The 24,887-nt window shown below is 41.2% G+C and overlaps 1 protein-coding gene across 5 annotated transcripts in view; it reads left to right on the top strand.

Moving 5' to 3' along the window:
- Positions 1-327: 327 nt before the first annotated feature.
- The window catches only part of LOC110489705 (uncharacterized), a 55,398-nt gene continuing 30,838 nt past the window's right edge, over positions 328-24,887 (top strand). For 3 of the 5 annotated variants that reach the window (XM_036943889.2, XM_036943892.2, XM_036943887.2), the window contains exons 1-31: positions 328-1,116; positions 1,247-1,321; positions 2,723-2,791; positions 3,089-3,190; positions 4,735-4,845; positions 5,154-5,264; positions 5,453-5,563; positions 5,943-6,053; positions 6,410-6,517; positions 6,751-6,861; positions 7,347-7,457; positions 7,840-7,947; positions 8,248-8,358; positions 8,466-8,576; positions 8,710-8,820; positions 8,933-9,043; positions 9,196-9,306; positions 10,997-11,107; positions 11,755-11,862; positions 12,231-12,341; positions 12,698-12,802; positions 13,110-13,220; positions 14,546-14,656; positions 14,815-14,925; positions 19,576-19,686; positions 20,009-20,116; positions 20,433-20,543; positions 20,899-21,003; positions 23,375-23,485; positions 23,599-23,709; positions 24,663-24,773. In XM_036943889.2, the coding sequence (XP_036799784.2) occupies positions 505-1,116; positions 1,247-1,321; positions 2,723-2,791; positions 3,089-3,190; positions 4,735-4,845; positions 5,154-5,264; positions 5,453-5,563; positions 5,943-6,053; positions 6,410-6,517; positions 6,751-6,861; positions 7,347-7,457; positions 7,840-7,947; positions 8,248-8,358; positions 8,466-8,576; positions 8,710-8,820; positions 8,933-9,043; positions 9,196-9,306; positions 10,997-11,107; positions 11,755-11,862; positions 12,231-12,341; positions 12,698-12,802; positions 13,110-13,220; positions 14,546-14,656; positions 14,815-14,925; positions 19,576-19,686; positions 20,009-20,116; positions 20,433-20,543; positions 20,899-21,003; positions 23,375-23,485; positions 23,599-23,709; positions 24,663-24,773 (3,831 nt within the window). In that variant the 5' untranslated portion in view covers positions 328-504. The remainder of the gene's footprint in view (positions 1,117-1,246; positions 1,322-2,722; positions 2,792-3,088; positions 3,191-4,734; positions 4,846-5,153; positions 5,265-5,452; positions 5,564-5,942; positions 6,054-6,409; positions 6,518-6,750; positions 6,862-7,346; positions 7,458-7,839; positions 7,948-8,247; positions 8,359-8,465; positions 8,577-8,709; positions 8,821-8,932; positions 9,044-9,195; positions 9,307-10,996; positions 11,108-11,754; positions 11,863-12,230; positions 12,342-12,697; positions 12,803-13,109; positions 13,221-14,545; positions 14,657-14,814; positions 14,926-19,575; positions 19,687-20,008; positions 20,117-20,432; positions 20,544-20,898; positions 21,004-23,374; positions 23,486-23,598; positions 23,710-24,662; positions 24,774-24,887) is intronic. The other 2 variants (XM_036943898.2, XM_090199395.1) reach the window with 2 other exon arrangements.

Genomic DNA, 24,887 nt, shown 5'->3' with positions numbered 1-24,887 from the left:
CTCCATATCTGCTTTATTGGCCTCAACTTTTCACTCCTCTCCACTGGTCTCTTCATTCTGTCATGGTTACCCATAAGGTCAGGCCATTGAAGGTTTTTTGTAAGGTTAAAGGTTGAAGGTTAAGGAGGGTGTTGCCTTTTTGGACTTGCACTTGTTATCTCATATAACAAAAATACTTTGGTTATTAGAGGACACGTCTATATTGGGACATTCCATCCCGTGTGCAACACCTTTCCTGAACCTCCTCACCCTCCCACCCTTAAGACTGGCCCTCTGATTCACATGTACAGCATCACCATTGATAACGCCCTAAGTGGGGTCTAAATCGGGAAAGTGGGGATGATAAGGAGTACCCAACATAGAGTCAAGAGGGAGAGTTGAGGCAGAAAACAAAATCCTTCCAGAACAGCGTTTTGACTCTTAGGCTGGCCACATTTACATTACCTGCCTCAAAACCATCTATTTTGTGTGTTTTACTGTTTTCTTTACCCAGAAGTCACCTAGATGGAAGAAACGTCAGAGGAAACGGGCAGCTTGATGGAAGAAACGTCGGGAAAAGCTCTCACCTCGATGGAAGGAACATTGGTGGAAACGGTCACCTTGATGGAAGGAACGTCGGGAAAAGCTCTCACCTCGATGGAAGGAACATTGGTGGAAACGGTCACCTTGATGGAAGGAACGTCGGAGGAAACGGTCACCTTGATGGAAGGAACATTGGTGGAAACGGTCACCTCGATGGAAGGAACGTCGGAGGAAACGGTCACCTTGATGGATGGAACGACGGAGGAAACGGTCACCTTGATGGATGGAACGTCGGAGGAAACGGTCACCTTGATGGATGGAACGTCGGCGGAAACGGTCACCTTGATGGATGGAACGTCGGAGGAAACGGTCACCTTGATGGATGGAACGTCAGAGGAAACGGTCACCTTGATGGAAGGAACGTCAGAGGAAACGGTCACCTTGATGGAAGGAATGTCAGAGGAAACCGTGTCGGGAGAAGCAGTAGTGGTCAAGCGTGCTACAGGACGAGTCACCTGGATGGAAGAACCATCGGAGGAAACGGTGCTGGGAGAAGCAGCGGTGGACGAGCATGGCACAGAAGGGGCAGTCGAGGTGAGAACACCAGTTGGCGTTGCCCCGGCCTGTGTGTCTTTCTGATGACCTTGGCACAGACTGGCATGGTTTTCTAAAGCTGTGGGGGGATTTATACCTACTGTAGCTATGTGCTTTGTTCTCCTGTCAGGCACCGACTGCTAAGCCCGTCTTGCGCAGACCCAGTGTGCATGTCGCCAGGAGGTGCAGTGTTCTAGCAAGTGACGTAAGTAGAATTCATCCTCTGTGTTCTCTAATACAGCCTGTTGTAATTGTGCGAAGTTGTGGCAGGATTCACTGCAGTGTCCAGTAATGGGTTATAGCCACCTGTAAAGGATTTGGAGGAAAGCCCTTGAGGGATTTAGTCATGCCTACACCACAGCACCACAGATGAAGAGGCTTGTTGGCCAATCTGGGGATAATTAATCTGGACTGAAATGAGAGGTTGGACCCTTTTTTGTGCTCAACACCCTTAGGAGATAGAGATTACTATGGAAGCTAAGCTCAAAAAGAGGTGAGTCTGGCGTCTGAAGGTGTCCTAAAATAGCTATTTTGGATTTCAGCTGCTTATCATTCAGAAGACCCCGCCCCTTCATTTTTCTTCTGGTCATATGGAGAAAAAACGTGAGGGCGGGATGACTGGTTAAAGAGATTTGCGATTGGCCATTTGAATGTTTCCCTGTTGTCTGTCAACATAAAAAACCAATTATTTTGTACCATGAATCTGCATAATTACTTGTTAACCATCTGTGATGTAGAATAATTCCGACATGTCTCAAAGTGCTCTCTAATTATGACACCCACCACTTAGTGGAGATAAAACTTTTAGCAACTGCTGGCCATACAATTTCACACAAGAGCGGAGAAGCACTCTGGCTATTTGAATACTTTTGGCAGGAAAAAAATAATTTGTGGAAACATGATTACAGGACATAAATAATTAACATTCTGACACTACAGTATATTACTTCCGCATAGTTTTATTATATTTCATGTTCTCTTTTCCTCTCTCTTCAGTGTCTGAGTCCCCTAGTTGAATACATGGAAAGACCTTCTCTATTCCCCCCTGTTCTGGAGATGTAGAAGCTTTTTTTTGCCTGACTTTTTGCTGGTAAAATGTATAAGGTCAAATATATGCCCCCATTGTAATGCCATGCCAGTGGTTGGTACAGTGTCCAAATGGAAAAGCATTGATAAGCAGTATCAGCCAGAGGAACAATTGTCTAGCTGAGCTTTTGTCTGCTTCATGCTGTAGCTACAATAGACACTGTAACACAACCGGTACAGTCAGACAACGTGCCAAGCAGACCCATACACTTAAGTTACTGTATTCATTAGTAATGAGCTCTTAGTGCACGGTCACCCATATAAAGTGCCTTATTAGTTTATTAGCTTCCAACTGGCTCATTCATCCACTCTCCTCTCCCTTGTAACTATTCCCCAGGTCGTTGCTGTAAATGAAAATGTGTTATCAGTCAATTTACCTGGTAAAATAAATGTCATTACCTAATTACTGTAGCTTGCAATAAGCTTATTTTCAACCATTATGAGGCCCAACATATCAGCTGTCATTCTACAGGTTTTAACCCTCTGAAGACTGTAACTATGTGTTTTCTTCTCCTGTCAGGCCTCGGCTGCTAAGCCCGTCTTGCCCGAACCCGGTTTTGCCAGGAGATGCAGTGTTCTGGCAAGTGACGTAAGTAGGATTCATCCTCTTTGTTCTTTACAGCCTGTTGTTTTTGTGGGAGGATGTGGCAGGATCGGCTCAGTGTCCAGTAATGGGGTGTAGCCACCTGTAAAGGTTTTGGAGGAAAAGCAGCCTGTGTAGATAACGTATATGCTGAAAACGGTATGCTTTGTATCGACCTGTATTTTACTGTTTGTCATGACCATGTTATTAAAATAATAAAGTTGTCCTTCAAATATTGTGGGTGGTGGTGGGCCTAAGAAAGACAAAATAACAAACATAACACTGCTACCTGCTACCCTGTAGGTGAAATACAAGGAGGGCTATGAGAAATCCAAGGCCCAGAACCTCTTCATCCCCGATGTAGAGTTTCAGCATTCCAAGAACATCAATGCTTTCATCTCTGAGGTGAGTTGTGTGTTGTTGACGTCATTCTCTGTCTATCTCTCTCTCGCTCTCCCCCTCCCCCTATCTCGCTCTCTCTCTCCCCTGTCCTTGGCACCTTGGCAAACCGCAGAGACACAACACATTCCTCAGCACTGAGCTTTGTCATTCCAGTCGCAGTGTCTGTCAGCCCTGTGATAGAAAGGTATTGTTTTGGTGCTCTACTTGTGGATAGACTGTCCTGTCGATTGTTAACAGGCCCTAGTTGCACTTTTAAAGTGCATTCCGCTTCTATCAACACACACATTCATAACATACATACATGTATATGAATGTGTGTAGATGTGTGTACATACATTATGCACATAAACAGACAAACAACAGTTTGACTGAATAAAACTCACATCAATATTCAACACGGATGCTTCACCTGAAGCTCTCACAAGCTTAATATATTAATATAATGTGACCTTTCACTGTGAAAAGGGCTTGGCTGGTCTTTTAAACATGGATAGAAGCAAAAACATTTTTTTGACGCTTGGCCCAACATCCTAAAAGCATTAAAACTGCCCGGGCAACGAAGGAGTGTCTTCGTAAGAAGCATTTCAAGGTCCTGGAGTGGCCTAGCCAGTCTCCAGATCTCAAGCCCATAGAAAATCTTTGGAGGGAGTTGAAAGTCCATGTTGCTCAGCAACAGCCCCAAAACATCACTGCTCTAGAGGAGATCTGCATGGAGGAATGGGCCAAAATACCAGCAACAGTGTGTGAAAACCTTGTGAAGACTTTTGACCTCTGTCATTGCCAACAAAGGGTATATAACAAAGTATTGAGAAACTTTTGTTTATTGACCAAATACTTATTTTCCGCCATAATTTGCAAATAAATTAATAAAAAAATCCTAAAATGGGATTTTCTGGATTTTTTTTTCTCATTTTGTCTGTCATAGTTGAAGTGTACATATGATGAAAATTACAGGCCTCTCTCATCTTTTTAAGTGGGAGAACTTGCACAATTGGTGTCTGACTAAATACTTTTTTGCCCCACTGTATCTGGTCTCATCGCTACAACTCCCGTACGGGCTCGGGAGAGACGAAGGTCGAAAGCCAAGCGTCCTCCAAAACACAACCCAACCAAGTCGCACTGCTTCTTAACACAGCGCACATCCAACCCGGAAGCCAGCCGCACCAATGTGTCGGAGGAAACACCGTGCACCTGGCGACCTGGTTAGCGTGCACGCCACAGGAGTCGCTAGTGCGCGATGAGACAAGGATATCCCTACCGGCCAAACCCTCCCTAACCCGGATGACGCCAGGCCAATTTGTGTCGCCCCACGGACCTCCCGGACATCACGGCGGCCGGCTGGGCGTGAACCCAGAGTCTCTAGACCACTGTGCCACCCGGGAGGCCCTTTCCTTATCATTTTAAGTCGTTTTTCTCGTAAGCACTTTGTCATTTTAGACTATGTTCATAAACTATGACACAGGTATGTTTTGTGTTTGTGCATTTGTCTTAGCATGGATACTAGTAGGGATTATTCGTATTGTCTTTCCATTTCTGTTATGTTTTAGACCAAGTACAAGGAGGAAGGAAAGTTGGAAACAGCAATGTGTCTCTACTCAGTGCTTCCAGAAACAATGGCGACCCAACACGCCAGAGAGGCCTCCGAGCTACAGAGTGAGGTAGTGACATCACACCAAACCTCCTTGTTATTTCAGCCTCTCTGACCTAGCTACACAGAAGCGTTAGAGTGTAATTGCTTGGCTGCATATGTCCAGCCTGATCATCTTGAGCTTGAAGTCACCCTTCACAGTAATTCCGAAACGGGTTGTTATTGTAAAAGATAATGTGTGCTAGAAGACTTATCTGGCTTAAGGTTGAATACGTTCAGTCGATAAATATGTTAAATGCTACTGAAACACTTTGGCATCAGATAAATAACAAGGATTACAGTAGATATTAATACAATACTAACTTGGTATTTTTCCAGATCAAGTACAAAGGGAATGTGAAGACGGAGATATCCACTTCTCTCTACTCACTGCTCCCGGAGACCCTTGAGACTCAGTTTGCGAAGGAGCATTCGGACATGCTGAGTGAGGTGAGAACTTTTCCCACTTCTGACACCATTTGGTAAAATTGAGAACGAACGACATTCAAATCGGATATCATCCACTTGAGTGGCTGACGCATCAACCACAGTGCCGAGAAAATTCATTCACTTAGCGCTGGTCTCGCAATATGCCGAGGAATGTCAGCGTTTTTGGAATGTGCTTGTTTCTTTTCCAGAGCAAGTACAGAGAGGAGGGGAAAAGGGAGATCTCCAGCAGCCTGTACTCGCTGCTTCCAGACACCACTGAGATGCAGCTCTCTAAAACAGTGAAAGAGTTCCAGAGTGAGGTAATACCACCCTCCTCTTCCTCTTCTTCCTCCGCTTCCTCTTCTCATCATGAGGAGGAAAGATTTAACGACCGTATGGTAGCTTTAGTGTTGCGCACATGGGGTCACTGTATAAACATTCTTTAACATTCTCCCTTTACTGATTGGCCAACCCGAGATGGCCAGTGGCGAAGACGTCCGTGTACCTAGCCTCCACGGTCTGATGGGCAATGAACTGAGTCTACTTCCCAGTCAGACTGTTAGCTACCGTTCAAATCCCATGACCCCGGGCATGATCAATATACCACTGCCAGTATTAAACACAGCCTAGAGTGGTGAGACCAGAATACAATGAGTCAAGCAGTAAAAACCAACTGACGTTATTTCTCTTGTGTTGCAGAACAAGTACAGGGAGGCAGGGAAGAGAAGGCTGTCTACTTCCATGTATTCCCTGCTACCAGAGACCATGGAGATTCTACACGCCAAAGAGGCTTCTCTGCTACAGAGTGAGGTATTCTAACTTCAGTTCACTTCATTGGCCTTATTCAGGAACGTGTCTTAAGTGTGAAGGCAATCATCATTTATAATCAACATTTACAAACAACATGGACATTGATGACGACACAAGGTCACACCAACAGCCGTAGACAACAGTGAAAATGTGAGGCGAGGGGAGGCGTGTTACGGTGTAGGATCATTCCTAGTGTGTCCGCACCTTTGAAAAGTGTGTTTAGTGTGATACCCGCCTAAACACAAGACAGTCAATGCCCTCTACTCAGTACATTTGAAAGAAAATGTTGAAGTGTTGAGCCTGAATTCAATTAGAACGTTGTCATTAGTTGCTGTTCTCTGTATCCTCCTTTTCAGATGAAATACAAAGAGTTAAGCAAAGGTACTCTGTCCTCCCTCTACTCTCTACTCCCAGAGACCACAGAGATCCAGTTTGCCAGAGAAATGACAGAGATGCAGAGCGAGGTGTGTATTCATTTGTGAAGTCAGGGAAGTATTTACTGAAACTATTGTCTCAGAGCTATTTCAAGGTTTAGAACACCCCAAAATAAAAGTTTGTGAGATGTTTTGTGTACGTCAGAAGTGGTCTAAAGTTAAGCTCAGCCTTAGTCAATATAACATGTTGTGCAGATTGAAGCTTGCTTATTGTCTATGCCTGGGTTTAATTAATTGAGTATTTTTGCATTGTCATCCTTCAGAACAAATACAAAGAAAGTGGCAAAAGGAATTCCTCCAGTTGCATTTACTCTCAACTAGCAGAGACCCCTGAGACCCATTTTGCTAAAGCTGTGTCAGAACTCCAGAGTGAGGTATGGACATCAAGAACACAAAAATCAAAGCCAAATGTTAGGTAACACTTTACTTGAACGTTATTACTTACATAAGGACGTCATAGCCCATACATATCACATTCATAAGCAATGACATAAGCCTTTCAGAATTGTATATGTCAAAAACAGCATAATAAAAAAAATATCAACTTGCGGTTGTTGGCATTTGACGTCAACGTTTATGAAAAACTAATATACTTGTGGTATGTGTGTTATGAATGTGTTATGAATGTGTTATGAATGTGTTATGAAAGCCTTATGTAGACCCATTTCAATTGTAAATTTTTTTCATTGTATATTTGGTCCTTTTAAAGGGAAGTCTTTTTTTAGCTTGTCCTGAGATATCTGTTATTGTTTTCGTGTCAGATAAAGTACAAGAAGGCAGTCAAGAAGGGAGTTTCTAGTTTTCTCTAGTTTTCATTTGAGGTAACCAATGTTTTCATGTAATGTTTCCTTTATTTCAGCTAAAGTACAGGGAAGTACTGAAAAAGGACACCTCCCCTAGTTTTTATTCTACTCTGCCCGAAACAATTGAGACTAATTTTGCGAAACGACAATCAGCAATGCAAAGTGAGGTAAAGAATATGTCTGTGTGTATATGCTGTTAGAATACACAGGGAGTACAGTGTGCATTCTCACAGAATGACTACATAAAAAAGGGAAGGTTATTTTTAAAAGAAATTGCCCTGAGTAGAATCTCAGATGAATCATGAATAATTTAATTAAATCTATCATGTATTTTAATTTGTGAATCAGCGGTTGGAAATGTTTCACATCGCCTCTTCATTATCCAATTTATCAACAAAAAACAGAAGGAGTATATTTCTTGATGATTCACAAGGATTTGTAGCACTTTGTTGCATCGAGTGATGTAAAAAAGGCTTCATAAATAAATGTTATTGATTTATCCTCCAATCTTTTTAAGTTCAATCCTGTTGACTCAAATTATTTTTGTAGAAAAAGTATAAAGAAGACAGGAAGGAGAACTCCTTTAGCCTCTACTCTCTGCTCCCGGAGACACCAGAGACCCAGTTTGCAAAAGAGGTCTCCGACTTACAGAGCGAGGTAATTTCACAGCACAGAAGGCCTATGACTCAGACATGAGTCACTGAATGATTAGAAGAATTTGGTGTAAAACTTTATAATACCGTTCATGAATAATCCATTGTAAATACTTATACATAATAATGCTTATTCATTGTACATGTTTACAAATAATGAAATACTTATTTATAGTTTATAAATACTTAAATGCTAATTAATTTAAGTTATTAGAAAGTATTACAGAAATGTATCATGAACTTCAGAGAATGTTTAAGAAGATTCAGGATCAAGAAACACATATCTCCGTGTCTCCTCCTTCAGCTCAAGTATACAGAGGGGGGGAAGCAGAAGATCTCGACAAGCCTGTATTCTCTGCTTCCCGAGACCACAGAGACCCAGTTGGCCAAGCAGATGTCTGAAATGCAGAGCGAGGTGAACATTCATTCCAAACAAAATCTAACTTTCATTAAAGTTCACTTTACACTTGTCTGCACAAGGGCCCTGCAATGTGAATTGATATTTTTCTTGTGGTGTTGCAGACCAAGTACAAGGAAGTGGGCAAGAGGGAGGTGGTCACTTCTTTGTACTCTCTACTCCCTGAGACCAAGGACATCCAGCACGCCAAAGAAGCGTCCCTGTTACGGAGTGAGGTACTATATAGCATTTAGAATTCATTTTCACCATATTTATTTTACCTATCCAATACTTTCATATCTACACAAGTGCCTAGTTTGAGATCATTGAATGAGTGTTAATACAGACTCATCTCTCTCTGTTTCTAAGATCAAATACAAAGAGAGTGGAAAGAAGGACATCTCAACCTCTCTCTACTCTCTACTCCCAGAGACCACAGAGATACAGTTTGCCAGAGAAATGACAGAGATGCAGAGTGAGGTGGCTGGACATTTAGTTCATAACTTCTGTTTTGGGGGCATTTCTGTATAATGATTGAGAATTAACCAAAAAGGTAGATTCATTATATATCACAATATGTTCCTTTTTCCAGAATAAATACAAAGAAGAAGGAAAAAGGCGTATCTCCACGAGTGTGTACTCTCAGCTTCCAGAAACCACTGAGACACAGTTTGCGAAAGCTGTATCTGAACTTCAGAGTGAGGTTAGCAACTATTATCCCTTACAGTTAAGAGATAATTTTCTTTGTTCCATTTGGAATGATGGCAATGCCCATCAAAATTATACAGATCCTTGAGTAAATTCATTGGAAATAAATACATGAATACAATGCTGAATCTTTTTTCCTCAATTTAGATGAAGTACAAAGAAGCAGGGAGGAAGGGAGTTTCTAGTTCTCTCTACTCCACCTTACCAGAAACAATGGAGACCCAGCATGCCAAAGAGGCTTCCCAGCTACAGAGTGAGGTAGAGTATAAACAGTGATAGGGAGTACTGAACTACATGTTGTAAGAGGTGCATAACTGGCTGCAGGGAAGTCAGGCGCAGGAGAGCAGACATGGGTAACAACCGGAGCAGTTTATTAGGCAAAACAAACTGCACCCAGAAACAACAAAATACGGGTTGAAATAACCCGTCGCAAACCAGTTAGCAATTCACAAACACTTTACAACAAACAATTCCACACACAGACATGGTGGGAACAGAGGGTTATATACACGTCACGTAATGAGGGAATGTAAACCAGGTGTGTGGGAAAACAAGACAAAACAAATGGAAAACGGAAGGTGGATTGGCGATGGCTAGAAGACCGGTGATGTCGACCGCCGAACGCCGCCCGAACAAGGAGAGGAACCGACTTCGGTGGAAGTCGTGACGCATGTACACTACCGGTCGAAAGTTTTAGAACACCTACTCATCCATTCCTTTTGTTTCTTTGCCCAAGCAAGTCGCTTGTTCTTCTTGGTGTCCTTTAGAAGTGGTTTCTTTGCAGCAATTCGACCATGAAGGCCTGATTCATGCAGTCTCCTCTGCACAGTTGATGTTGAGATGTGTCTATTACTTGAACTCTGTGAAGCATTTATTTGGGCTGCAATTTCTGAAGCTGGTAACTCTAATGATCTTATCCTCTGCGCCAGAGGTAACTCTGGTTCTTCCTTTCCTGTGGCGGTCCTCATTAGAGCCAGTTTCATCATAGCACTTCATGGTTTTTGCGATTGCACTTGAAGAAATGTAATGTCTTAAAATAATGGACTGTTGTTTCTCTTTGCTTATTAGAGCTGTTCTTGCCATAATATGGACTTGGTCTTTTACCAAATAGGGCTATCTTCTGTTTACCAACCCTACCTTGTCACAACACAACTGATTGGCTCAAACGCATTAAGGAGGAAAGAAATTCCACAAATTAACTTTTAACAAGGCACACCTGTTAATTGAAATGCATGCCAGGTAACTCATGAAGCTGGTTGAGAAAATGCCAAGAGTGTGCAAAGCTGTCAGCAAAGGGTGGCTACTTTGAAGAATCTCAAATATAAAATATTATTTGATTTGTTTAACACTTTTTTGGTTACTACATGATTCCATATGTGTTATTTCATAGTTGTGATGTCTTCACTATTATTCTACAATGTAGAAAATAGTAAAAATAAAGAAAACCTTGGAATGAGTAGGTGTGTCCAAACATTTCACTGGTACTGTACTTGCAAGCTTGGTAAATTTATATTTTCAGCGTTTCTTTCTCAACACTGGTATAAAGCTATACTGTACTCACACATACTTGCAATCTCACACATATGCTATCTATTACTCAGTATTTCTGACTATTTAGCTGGTACAGAAAAATGGTACATAAAAAACATATCTATAAATATAGAGTACATATGTTTTTTATTGTCACACACTGGATAGGCGCAGTGAAATGTGTTGTTTTACAGTTTCAGCCATAGTAGTACAGCACCCCTGGGGCAAATTAGGGTTAAGTGCTTTGCTCAAGGGCACATCGACAGATTTTTCACTTTGTTGGCTTGGGAAATCGAACCGGCGAACTTTCGGGTTACTGGCCCAACGCTCTAACCGCTATTGCCTTATTATTGGCTATAAGAGTACAATTCAATTAGACTCAAAACAATGTTTTCATGTGATGTTTCCTTTATTCCAGCTAAAGTACAAGGAAGGGCTGAAAAAGGACACCTCCCCCAGTTTTTATTCTACTCTGCCCGAAACAATTGAGACAAATTTTGCGAAACGACAATCATCAATGCGAAGCCAGGTAAAGAATACATATGTGTGTATATGCTGTTAGAATACACATGCGTGTATATGCTGTTAGAATACACAGTATGCAATATGGGCTCCCGAGTTGCACAGAGGTCTATGGTACTGCATGTCAGTGCTAGATGCGTCACTACAGACACCCTGGTTCGAATCCAAGCCGTATCACAACCGGGCGTGATTGGGAGTCCCAAAGGGTGGCGCACAATTGGCTTAGCGTCGTCTGAGTTTGGCCGGTGTATGCCGTGATAGTAAATAAGAATTTGTTATTAACTGACTTGCCTGGTTAAATAAAAAATAACTAAAATACATGTACAATGTGCATTCTCACAGAATGACTACGAGTAAAATAGTTATTTGATTGTTTTATTTAAATTTGCTCTGAGTACGATCTCAGAGAAGTCATAAATATTTTGATTTCAGGTTATCAAATATTTTAGTTTGTTGGTCAGTGATTAGAAATCTTTCTTGTCGCTTCATATCCAATTTATCCAAACAACTACATGTATAAGTGAACCTTTGGGGAGGCTTTTGTGTGTGAAGCAAACACATACGTTATTCTCACTGGTGTTTGGCAATGATTTTGTAGGCTTGGTCTCAACTATCTCTGGTTCATAAGCTGTCTCTCCATTTCTACTATACCAGATCAAGTATAAAGAAGATACTGAGGAGAACTCTATCAACCTCTACTCTCTGCTCCCCGAGACAGCAGAGACACAGTTTGCAAAGCAGATGTCTGAAATGCAGAGCGAGGTAAATGTCTGTTTAAAATCACCAAACATCAACATGGGCTGAATACAGTTCAAAACTCTAGTTATTTTACCGTGAAAATCTCCGCTTGAAATCAATTCATTGATTTGTGAAAAATATGATTCTCAAAATGTGATATTTTCTTTCATCAATAACTGAAGCCAGAGAATGAGGAATTCCCTTTCAGAGAGAAACACAGAAAAACCTTTGTCCGTCTGACAAAAAAAAGCCTTTTAGTCAGAGATTACCTGTACGTTTTTATTATGTCTACAAAAGTAGCAGTGTCTTTTCAGTGGTGTAAAGTACTTAAGTACAAGTATGACAATTGGATACTTTTTCCACCACTGTCTTTTGTTGCTGTTGTTTTCCAGACAAAATACAAAGAAGCAGGGAAGAAAGAGGCCTCCACTTCTCTCTACTCCACCTTACCAGAGACTTTGGAGACCCAGCACGCCAAAGAGGCTTCCCAGCTACAGAGTGAGGTAAGAACATGGGCTGCCCATCTGATGTCTGTACATGCCATTTTTCGTCATAACTAATTCAGAGGAGACCCTTCCTGTTACTGACAAACATCCATTAAATCAGTTTCAAACATCAGTGTGCCTGTCCATCTAATGGAATAAAGCCTGAGCGTTCTAAGATGAGGCAAATCTCTACCTGTGTTATTTGAGTGCTCCAATGCCTTTACCATAAATAACTACACTATTGGAAGTTTCCTTAGGGTAAGCCATAGTTTTTTATTCCTGTCTTTATTGTTGAGCAGCAGCTCTCCTACTTTACTTTGTTTGCTGAAGCACGGAGGCCTACCTTAACTCACATCCATTACTTTGTTTTCCAGCTCAAATACAAAGGTGAGAAAGTCTTCTCTGGCTCGGCTTACTCTCAACTCCCTGAGACGATGGAGACAGAGAGAGCTCGGGAGCTCACTGAAATGCAGAGCGAGGTTAGCATGAATGCTCCTGGCATTAACATAATGTTGTTATAGTCATTCTGTTTGCAACTTCCATTGGCACTCCACATTTCTTCAGACATAAGCCAAGTTCAGAAACAATTCCCCTGGGCACTTGATGTAGCTCTAAAATAAACAGATAAGTATAAGCAATAAGGTAGCAGCTCTACCTTTCCGTCTTTCTAGGTGTATTTTATACCATATTTCTTATACCTATCCAATACTTTCATATCTACACAAGTGCCTAGCTTGAGATCATTGAATGAGTGTTAATACAGACTCATCTCTCTCTGTTTCTCAGATCAAATACAAAGAGAGTGGAAAGAAGGACAACTCAACCTCCCTCTACTCTCTACTCCCAGAGACCACAGAGATACAGTTTGCCAGAGAAATGACAGAGATGCAGAGCAAGGTGGCTGGACATTTAGTTAATAACTTCTGTTTTGGGCGCTTTTCTGTATAATGGTTGAGAATTAACCAAAAAAAGTAGAAAGATTATACACTATATAATCAAAAGTATGTCGACACCCCTTCAAGTTAGTGGATTCGGCTTTTTCAGCCACACTCGTTGCTGACAGGTGTATAAAATCGAGCGCACACCCATGCAATATCCATAGACAAACATTGCCAGTAGAATGGCCTTACTGAAGAGCTCAGTGACGTTCAACGTGGCACTGTCATAGGATGCCACTTTTCCAACAATTCAGTTTGTCTAATTTCTGCCCTGCTAGAGCTGCCCCGGTCAGCTGTAATTGCTGTTATTGTGAAGTGGAAACGTCTAGGAGCAACAACGGCTGGTAGGCCACATAAGCTCACAGAACTGGACCGTCGAATGCTGAAGTGCGTAGCGTGTAAAAATCGTCTGTCCGCGGTTGCAACACTTGCTACTAAGTTCCAAACTGCCTCTGGAAGCAACGTCAGCACAATAACTGTTTGTCGGGAGCTTCATGAAATGGGTTTCCATGGCCGAGCAGCCGCACACAAGCCTCAGATTACCATGCGCAATGCCAAGCATCGGCTGGAGTGGTGTAAAGCTCCCTGTCATTGGACTCTGGAGCAGTGGAAACGCATTCTCTGGAGTGATGAATCACACTTCATCATCTGGCAGCCCGGCAGACAAATCTGGGTTGGCGGATGTCAGGAGAACGCTACCTGCCACAATACATAGTGCCAACTGTAAAGTTTGGTGGAGGAGGAATAATGGTCTGGGGCTATTTTTCATGGTTCATGCTAGGCCCCTTAGTTCCAGTGAATCTTAACGCTAAAGCATACAATTACATTCTAGACGATTCTGTGCTTCCAACTTTGTGGCAAAAGTTTGGGGAAGGCCCTTACCTGTTTCAGCATGACAATGCGTCTTTGTACAAAGCGAGGTCCATACAGAAATGATTCGTCGAGATCGGTGTGGAAGAACTTGACTCGTTTCCCAGAGCCCCAACCTCAACCCCATCGAACACCTTTGGGATGAATTGGAACGCCGACTGCGAGCCAGGCCTAATCGCCCAACATCAGTGCCTGTACTCACTAAGTGGCTGAATGGAAGCAAGTCCCTGCAGCAATGTTCCAACATCTAGTGGAAAGCCTTCCCAGAAGAGTGGAGGCTGTTATAGCAGCAAAGGGGGGACCAACTCCATATTAATGCCAATCATTTTGGAATGAGATGTTCGATTAGCAGGTGTCCAACTACTTTTGGTCATGTATTATATATCATAATAGGCTACTTTTCCTTTTTTCCAGAATAAATACAAAGAAGAAGGAAAAAGGCGTATCTCCACGAGTGTGTACTCTCAGCTTCCAGAAACCACCGAGACACAGTTTGCGAAAGCTGTATCTGAACTCCAGAGTGAGGTTAGCAACTATTATCCCTTACAGTTAAGGGACAATTTTCTTACATCTTTGTTCCATTTGGAATTATGGCAATGCCCATCAAAATGGTATGGATCCTTGACCAAAGTAATTGGAAATGAACACTGAATAAAATGCTGAATATGTTTTCCTCAATTTAGATGAAGTACAAAGAAGCAGGGAGGAAGGGAGTTTCTAGTTCTCTCTACTCCACCTTACCAGAAACAATGGAGACCCAGCATGCCAAAGAGGCTTCCCAGCTACAGAGTGAGGTAGAGTATAAACAGTAATGGGGAGTACTGAACTACATGTAGTTCAACTAGTAATTTAAATGCATTTTGCAGTAGCTTGGTGATAGTTGAACTAAATTAAAATGTGTTTATTTGTCAGGGGCCATGTACAATATGCCATTGCACCAGATTTGGATAGATAGCAAGTTTCCATCTGTAGTCCCTGGGCAGAAAACAATCAACATCATTACAATGCTACAATACAAAACACTATTCAAATATCTCTATATATAAAACATTGAAATGCTATTGCTAATGCTAATATTACATCAGAGTTTAAATGTGCCTTTGTTCTACAGTATCTGACATCTTAAGAGTCTGAATGTTTTAATGTTCACATGACTGGTTTGCCTTTAGCCACTTTTTCAGATTTGCCTTGAAGCTAACAAAGGTACTGCACTCTCTCACACTGGTTGGCAGGGTGTTCCATAATCTGGTTGGTAGTGTTTTCAGTTGTTAACAAGATGGTAACATTACAAATAAAGTTGTGGGGCATGCTTTAACTTTGTATAAGTATTTTTGAGATAATGGAAGAAGTTGTGGTTGTGGTCAGTAGTTATGTGGTTTTGGTCAGTAGTTGTGTGGTCTATATTTGTGTGGTTGTGGTCAGTAGTTTTGTGGTTGTGGTCATTAGATGTGGTCAGCAGTTGTGTGGTTGTAGTCAAAAGTTGTGTGGTTGTGGTCAGTAATTTTGATCAGTAGTTGTGTTGTTGTGGTCAGTAATTGTGTTGTTTTGGTTATTAGTTGTGGTCAGTAATTGTGTTGTGGTCATTAGTTGTGGTCAGTAATTGTGTTGTTGTGGTGAGTAGTTTTGGTCATTAGTTGTGGTCAGTAATTGTGTTGTTGTGGTCATTAGTTGTGGTCAGTAGTTGTATGGTTGTGGCCAGGAGTTGTGTTCAATAGTTGTGGTCTGTAATTGTGTGGTTCAGTAGTTGTGTGGTCAGTAGTTGTGTGGTTGTGGTCAGTAGTTGTATAGTTGTGATCAGTTTTGGTCAGTACTTTAGTTCAGTAGCTGTCGTCAGTAGTTATGTGGTTCAGTAGTTGCATGGTTGTGGTCAGCAGTTGAAGTCAGTAGTTGTGGTTCTGTGGTTGTGGTCAGTAGTTGTGTGGTTTTGGTCAGTAGTTTTGGTCAGTACTTTAGTTCAGTAGTTGTGTGATTGTGGACAGTAGTTGTGGTCAGTAATGGTCAGGAGTTGTGTTCAGTAGTTATGACCTGTAGCTGTGTTGTTCTGGTCAATATATGTGGTCAGTGGTTGTGTGGTTGTGGTCTATGTCTAAACTACAGTTGTTGCGTATGAACTGAAAGTGCAATGAAAAGTGATTGGGTGAAATATGAAGGGACTGAACGGTGGCAGTGGTTGTGCTAGGCAACAGTTGCCTTGGCTGGCCTGCTCCCTCCATGGCTTAAGCCAGTGTGAAAAACATGCTAGCATACAGTACAATTGTGCTTTAATACTTAATATACTGTATATTTATTGCACACAGCTCCAATCTAGTTGTGTTGGTCATTACTGAGACGTGTTTAAGAAAGAGTGTTTTGAACACTGATGTTAGTTTTTCTGGTTATAACTTTTTTCGGCAAGACAGATCTTTTGAAGGTGGTGGAGTGGAAATCTTTACCAAGGAAGACCTTCAGGGCTCGGTTGTCTCCAAGTCTGTCCCCAAACAATTTGATTTGCTGGTTTTAAGCATTCAACTTTCAAATAGCTCTTTGTTGACGGTTGCTGAGTGCTATCATCCACCGTCAGCACCGGTCTGTACCCTAAATGCCCTAAGCTCTCTCCTGGCCCCTTATACCAAGTCTGAATGTGTCCTGCTAGGTGACCAAAACTGGGACATGCTTAAACCACCTGACCAAGTCCTAAAGCAATGGGACTCCCTAAATCTTTCTCAGATTATTACCAATCCCACAAGGTATGACTCCAAACACCCAGAAAAGGCTACTCTCCTCGATGTTATAATAATCCTGATAGGTGTCGGTCTGGTGTTTTCTGTAATGACCTTAGTGATCACTGTTTTACAGCCTGTGTTCATAATGCCTGTAGGGTGAAAATACCTGCCCTGATTTGTCATAGACACTTGCTAAAAAACTTTAATGAGTAAGCCTTCCTTCATGACCTAGCCTCTGTAAATTGGCATTGAATCAGCTTGATCCCCTCTGACAAAGTCGCTTGGAAATTATTTTTTTATATTTTCAGTGGTATTGTTAACAAACACGCCCCCATAAAGAAAATGAGAATTAAAAACAGGTTCAGCCCCTGGTTCGAACGTGATCTGGCAGAGTTACTCCACTTCAAGAATTCCATTTGGTGAAACGCTCGGCACACGCATATTCAGGCTGACTGGCTCTCGTTCAGGCAAATGAGAAATAAGTGCACTCAGGCTATCCAGAAAGCCAAAGTTAGTTACTTTAAGGAGCAGTTCTCTCTCTGTGCATCTAACCCCAAGAAGTTCTGGAAAACGGTTACAGACCTGGAGAATAAATCCCCCTCCTCACAGCTGCCCATGTCCCTTAATGTTGATTATGTGGTTGTTACTGACAAGAATCACATGGCTGAGCTCTTTAATCACCACTTCATTAAGTCAGAATTCCTATTTGACTCAGCCATGCCTCCTTGCCCGTCCAACATTTTCTCATCTCCCACCCCTTCTAATGTGACTAGCCCCAATACTCCTCCCTCTTTTTCCCCTGCCCCGCTACAAAGTTTCTCCCGGCAGGTAGTCACTGAGTCTGAGGTGCTAAAGGAGCTCCTTAAACTTGACCCCAAAAAAACATCTGGGTCAGATGGTTTAGACCCTTCCTGCTTTAAGGTTGCTGCCCCTATCATCGCCAAGCCTGTTATTATTATTATTATTATTTAATTTTTTAAATTTTCTTCTTTTTAATTTTTTTTTTACCCCTTTTCTCCCCAATTTCGTGGTATCCAATTGTTGTAGTAGCTACTATCTTGTCTCATCGCTACAACTCCCGTACGGGCTCGGGAGAGACGAAGGTTGAATGTCATGCGTCCTCCGATACACAACCCAACCAGCCGCACTGCTTCTTAACACAGCGCGCATCCAACCCGGAAGCCAGCCACACCAATGTGTCGGAGGCTACACCGTGCACCCGGCAACCTTGGTTAGGGCGCACTGCGCCCGGCCCGCCACAGGAGTCGCTGGTGCGCGATGAGACAAGGACATCCCTACCGACCAAGCCCTCCCTAACCCGGACGACGCTAGGCCAATTGTGCGTCGCCCCACGGACCTCCCGGTCGCGGCCGGTTACGACAGAGCCTGGGCGCGAACCCAGGGACTCTGATGGCACAGCTTAACCACTGCGCCACCCGGGAGGCCCCCAAGCCTATTTCTGACCTGTTTAACCACTTTCTGGGGAGGTTCCCATTGCTTGGAAGGCAGCCACTGTGCATCCTTTATTTAAAGAGGGATATCAAGCGGATCCTAACTGTTATAGGCCAATTTCTATTTTGCCCTGTTTATCAAAAGTGTTGGAAAAACTTGTCTTGTCATTTATCAACTGACTAGCCTTCTTGATGTCTATAGTATTCTCTCTGGTATGCAATCTGGTTTCTGCTCAGGTTATGGATGTGTCACTGCAACCATAAAGGTCCTAAATGATGTCACCATTCTCTCGGCACAGTAATGGGGGTATATATATGGGAGTTTATATATGGAGTGTATATGGACTCTCTTTATTTTTATAGTTTATTCTCCGTTAGTCAGCACCTCCACACCAAATCATTTTCCTGTGTGTACCAACTCATGTTTTTTGTTCTAATAGGCTAAATTACACATTCTGTTAAATTATGACCTCAAAGGGATCTATCTGTCTTGCAATATGTCGTTTATGACATTTCAGATTTTCGTATAATAATTTTGTCGTTTGGATGTAGTGAACTACTTTTTCAAAGTAACTTTAGTTAAGTAAACTATATTTTCCTTAAGGGTAGCTTTAGTGTAGCATGGTAAATTATATTTTCAGAGTAGCTTTCAAAACACTGGTATAAAGCTATACTGTACTCACACATACTTGCAATCTCACACATTTATCTATTATTCAGTATTATTGACTATTTAGACTGTACAGAAAAATTGTACAATAAAAATGTCCTGTGTGTGTGTGTGTGTGTGTGTGTGTGTGTGTGTTAAACAAATCAAAAATATATTTTATATTTGAGATTCTTCAAAGTAGCCACACTTTGCCTTGATGACACTCTTGGCATTCTCTCAACCAGCTTCATGAGGAATGCTTTTCCAACAGTCTTGAAGGAGTTCCCACATATGCTGAGCACTTGTTGGCTGCTTTCCCTTCACTCTGTGGTCCAACTTATCCCAAACCATCTCGATTGGGTTGAGGTCAGGTGATTGTGGAGGCCAGGTCATCTAATGCAGCACTTCATCACTCTCCTTCTTGGTCAAATAGCCCTTATACAGCCTGGGTGTGTGTTTTGGGTCATTGTCCTGTTGAAAAACAAATGATAGTCCCAGTGAACGCAAACCAGAAGGGATGGCGTATTGCTGCAGAATGCTGTGGTAGATATGCAGGTTAAAGTGTGCTTTATAATTGGCTATTAGTTGGCAATTAAATGTGTCTGAAAAAAATGTTTTCATGTGATGTTTTCTTTATTCCAGCTAAAGTACAAGGAAGGACTGAAAAAGGACACCTCCCCCAGTTTTTATTCTACGCTGCCCGAAACAATTGAGACAAATTTTGCGAAACGACAATCAGCAATGCAGAGCCAGGTATATATGTGTATATCCTGTTAGAATACACAGCATGTATGTACAATGTGCATTCTTGCATAATAACTACAAGAACATTACAATCTCAGAGAAATCATGAATAATTTGATCACATATTTTGGTTTGTGGGTCAGTGATTAGAATTGTTTAATGTTGCTTCATAACCAATTTTTCTAAAACAACTATAAATTAACCTTTGGGCAGGCTTTTGTGTGTGAAGCAAACACATACGTTATTCTCACTGGTGTTTGGCAATGATTTTGTAGGCTTGGTCTCAACTATCTCTGGTTCACAAGCTGTCTCTCCATTTCTACTATACCAGATCAAGTATAAAGAAGATACTGAGGAGAACTCTATCAACCTCTACTCTCTGCTCCCCGAGACAGCAGAGACACAGTTTGCAAAGCAGATGTCTGAAATGCAGAGCGAGGTAAATGTCTGTTTAAAATCACCAAACATCAACATGGGCTGAATATGGTACGAACTTCAGTAATTTACCGTGAATCTCCAATTAACATCAATTGATTGATTTGTACAAAATGTGATTCTCAAAATTGGATGTTGCATTTTTTGTCAATAACTGAAGCCAGAGAAGGAGGAATTCCCTTTCCAAGAGAAACACAGAAACCTTTATCCTTTTACTTTATCGATCTTCATGTACAAAAATAAATATTTTAGTCAGAGAATACCTGTCTATTTTTATGTCTCGAAAAGTAGCAGTGTCTTTTGTTGCTGTTGTTTTCCAGACAAAATACAAAGAAGCAGGGAAGAAAGAGGCCTCCACTTCTCTCTACTCCACCTTACCAGAGACTTTGGAGACCCAGCACGCCAAAGAGGCTTCCCAGCTACAGAGTGAGGTAAGAACATGGGCTGCCCATCTGATGTCTGTACATGACATTTTTCGTCATAACTAATTCAGAGGAGACCCTTCCTGTTACTGACAAACATCCATTAAATCAGTTTCAATCATCAGTGTGCCTGTCCATCTAATGGAATAAAGCCTGAGCGTTCTAAGATGAGGCAAATCTCTACCTGTGTTATTTGAGTGCTCCAATGCCTTTACCATAAATAACTACACTATTGGATGTTTATTTAGGGTAAGCCATCGTTTTTATTCCTGTCTTTATTGTTGAGCAGCAGCTCTCCTACTTTACTTTGTTTGCTGAAGCACGGAGGCCTACCTTAACTCACATCCATTACTTTGTTTTCCAGCTCAAATACAAAGGTGAGAAAGTCTTCTCTGGCTCGGCTTACTCTCAACTCCCTGAGACGATGGAGACAGAGAGAGCTCGGGAGCTCACAGAGATACAGAGCGAGGTGAGCATGAATGCTCCTGGCATTAATATATTTGCGTTATAGTCATTCTGGTAGCAACTTCCATTGCCACTCCAGATGTCTTCAGACATAATCTGGGTTCAGAAACAATTCTCCCGAGTACAGTGCCTTCAGAAGGAATTCACACCCCTTGACTTTTTCCACATTTTGTTGTGTTACACCCTGAATTTAAAATGTATTAAATGCAGATTTTGTGTCACTGATCTACACACAATACCCCATAATGTCAGAGTGGAATTTTGTTTTTAGAAATGTTTACAAATTAATAAAAAATGAAAAGCTGAAATGCCTTGAGGCAATATGCATTCAACCCCTTTGTTATGGCAAGCCTAAATAACAAGTCACATAATAAGTTGGACTCTGTGTGCGATAATAGTGTTTAACATCATTTTCAAATGACTACCCCATCTTTGTACCATACACAAACAGTACAATTATCAGTAAGGTCCCTCAGTCAAAGTGAATTTCAAGCACAGATTCAACCACAAAGACCAGGGAGGTTTTCCAATACCTGGCAAAATAGGGCAACATTTGGTGGGTGAAAGAAAACAAAAAGCTGACACTGAATATCCATTTGAGCATGGTATCAATTAGACTTCGGATGGTGTATCAATACACCCAGTCACTACAAAGATGCAGGCGTCCTTCCTAACTCGGTTGCTGGAGAGGAAGGAAACCGCTCAGGGATTTCACCATGAGGCTAATGGTGACTTTAACACAGCAACCAAGTTTAATGGCTGTGATGATAGGAGAAAACTGAGGATGGGTCAACAACATTGTGTTACTCCACAATACTAAACTAATTGACAGAGTAAAATGAAGGAAGCCTGTACAGAATACAAATATTCCAAAACATGCATCCTGATTGCAATAAGGCACTAAGGTAATACTGCAAAATAATTGTGGCAAAGTAATTCACTTTTTGTCCTGAATACAAAGTGTTATGTTTGGGGCAAGAATACAGGGAATGTTCCTGAGTGGCCAAATTACAATTTTGACTTAAATCTACCTGAAAATCTAGGGCAATACCTGAAAATGGTTAGCTAGCAATGATCAACAACCAATTTGAGAGAGCTTTAAGAATTTCAAAAAGAATAATGGGCAAATGTTGCACAATCCAAGTGAGGGAACATTGCAAAGTTTCATCTAAGCTGTGCCAGACCACGCAAAGAGACGCAAGAGATTGAACTTCACTGAGTTCACCACATTAGTTTGCACTATATAGATCAATTGTTTTTTTGTGATCAAATCGACATTATATCAGCCCCTTTTCAATGCAACAAACCAAAACGAATCTAACTTTGCAAGACTGAGTCTCTGATTTTGCTGTAGGCAGAGCCAGAGCACAACAAAGTAAAATTTGGGCAGGTAGCCCTTTGAGGGGTCTTTCAATCACCCCGAGTGAATGAATGCACTTTTTTCAGATTAGTTCAGATCAGAGTGTGTGAACGTTTGTTGATATTCTTTGCTAGTTAGCTGGTTATTAGCCCAGTTATGGATACGTTTAGGGCAGCAACGGGAATGGGAAGTTACTGCAAATAAGCCAGTAGTCAGAGGGGTAGCCTACATAGTCTAATTCTCTGTATGGTAATAATAATACATTTTATTTTGTAAAGTCATTTCTTCCATCATACAACACAATACAATGCAATTTACAGTCACCTATTTGGCCCATGGTGTTACAGACTAAGTAAAAAAAAAAATGAATTAATGTCAAGTCCTTCATAATGTAAAAATGTATAGGCTAATGTAGGCTATATCATAGAAATAAAAAGCTATTTCCATGTGAAAATGTAATGGGATTTGCGCCATTGGTTTTGTTGGTAGGCCTACATAATGCTCAAATAGCCACGATAGCCTATTGGCTACTGTCTAAAACTGTAATGGTACAGCCTCAGTGTTCACTCTAAACGCGAGCCGGAAGTTGCACAACATTTTCACAACATTCAAGTTTCCACTCACAAGACCAAAACTTAGCTCAGTGCCCCAAAACATTAGAGGGAACATTGCCAGAAAGACTCACAGCTGTAATCGCTGCCAAAGATGCTTCTGCAAAGTATTGACTCGTGTGTGTGAATGCTTATGTAAATTATGTAAATTAGATTCATTTTCATCTTCAAAACATTTGCTAACTTTTTCAAAGAACAGGGGTTTTGTATGTAGATGGGTGAGAGAAAATAATCAATTTAATCCATTTTGAATTCAGATTGTAACACAACAAAATGTGGAATAAGTCAAGGGGTGTGAATACTTTCTGAAGGCACTGTATCCAATACTTTCATATCTACACAAGTGCCTGGATTGTGATCATTAAATGAGTGTTAATACAGACTCATCTCTCTCTGTTTCTAAGATCAAATACAAAGAGAGTGGAAAGAAGGACATCTCAACCTCTCTCTACTCTCTACTCCCAGAGACCACAGAGATACAGTTTGCCAGAGAAATGACAGAGATGCAGAGTGAGGTGGCTGGACATTTAGTTCATAACTTCTGTTTTGGGGGCATTTCTGTATAATGATTGAGAATTAACCAAAAAGTAGAATGATTATTTAACACATTACTTTCCTTTTTTTCCAGAATAAATACAAAGAAGAAGGAAAAAGGCGTATCTCCACGAGTGTGTACTCTCAGCTTCCAGAAACAACCGAGACACAGTTTGCGAAAGCTGTATCTGAACTTCAGAGTGAGGTTAGCAACTATTATCCCTTACAGTTAAGGGACAATTTTCTTACATCTTTGTTCCATTTGGAATGATGCACTGTAATGGAAAACTGTAATTTATGCAGTATTTTGGGGAATTATCAACAGTAAGTTACTCTGAAAATGTTGTGGGTGAGGAAATAATTGCTGTATTTTGAATGGTACTGTAATTCCACCCCACAGAATAAAGTACTGTATCTTTGAAGCTCCAAAAACCTTTTGACCATTAGTGGGTGCATGGTATTGTTGTTTCTGGCTCATTAACATATTTTGAGGCTTGCCTTGTAAGAGGCTATTTGTTGCACCCCTGAGTGAGAATACTGTACCAATTTAACTCCTATGTGTTTATAGAGCCCCATTTAATTTCAAATGTATAGGGGACAGATTGGGGTGGATGCGACCTTAAATGGTTGAGCATTTTGCCATGAGCTTTTGGTCTGTTTCGCTGCTAGTTTGGAAGCCTTTTTTAAGGCCTCTAGAAGTGTAAGTGATATAAAACACCGTATATGAATTCAAATGCTGTAACGTGTAAACGCTTTACCTAGTAGCCAACCTCCTTGCACCAATCCCTTGTGATTACAGTAAAATACTGTGAAATACAATCTTTACCCTCAATGAATGTCAGTCATCCATTCATTTATTTATTAATTCCGATTAAGGCAGCATTTACTATTTTACAGTATAATATAGTCAATTTTACGGTATTGTACTTAGTGTCATTACACAGTACTTGCTTTGATACCATATTTATATTACCGTAAGTGTACTGAAATATGAAATACAGAATTTTACTTGCCACTGAGGTGCCTGTATGTTTCTGTCAAATTCATGATAACCTCTTTACGGTGTGGCGTTGCCCATTAAAATTATACAGATCCTTGAATAAAGTCATTGGAAATAAATACTGAATAAAATGATGTATCTGTTTTTCCTCAATTTAGATGAAGTACAAAGAAGCAGGGAGGAAGGGAGTTTCTAGTTCTCTCTACTCCACCTTACCAGAAACAATGGAGACCCAGCATGCCAAAGAGGCTTCCCAGCTACAGAGTGAGGTAGAGTATAAAGACATACTGTATTCACAATTACCTGCATATAATCTCACACATATAGTATATATGTAGACTATTTAGCATGTAGAAAATAATGATGGTGGTACAATGAAACAG

This window comes from Oncorhynchus mykiss, chromosome 15 (assembly GCF_057628025.1).
Source record: "Oncorhynchus mykiss isolate SJ-2025 chromosome 15, ASM5762802v1, whole genome shotgun sequence".
Lineage (NCBI taxonomy): Eukaryota > Metazoa > Chordata > Actinopteri > Salmoniformes > Salmonidae > Oncorhynchus > Oncorhynchus mykiss.
This window is presented reverse-complemented; position numbering and strand designations above follow the sequence as displayed.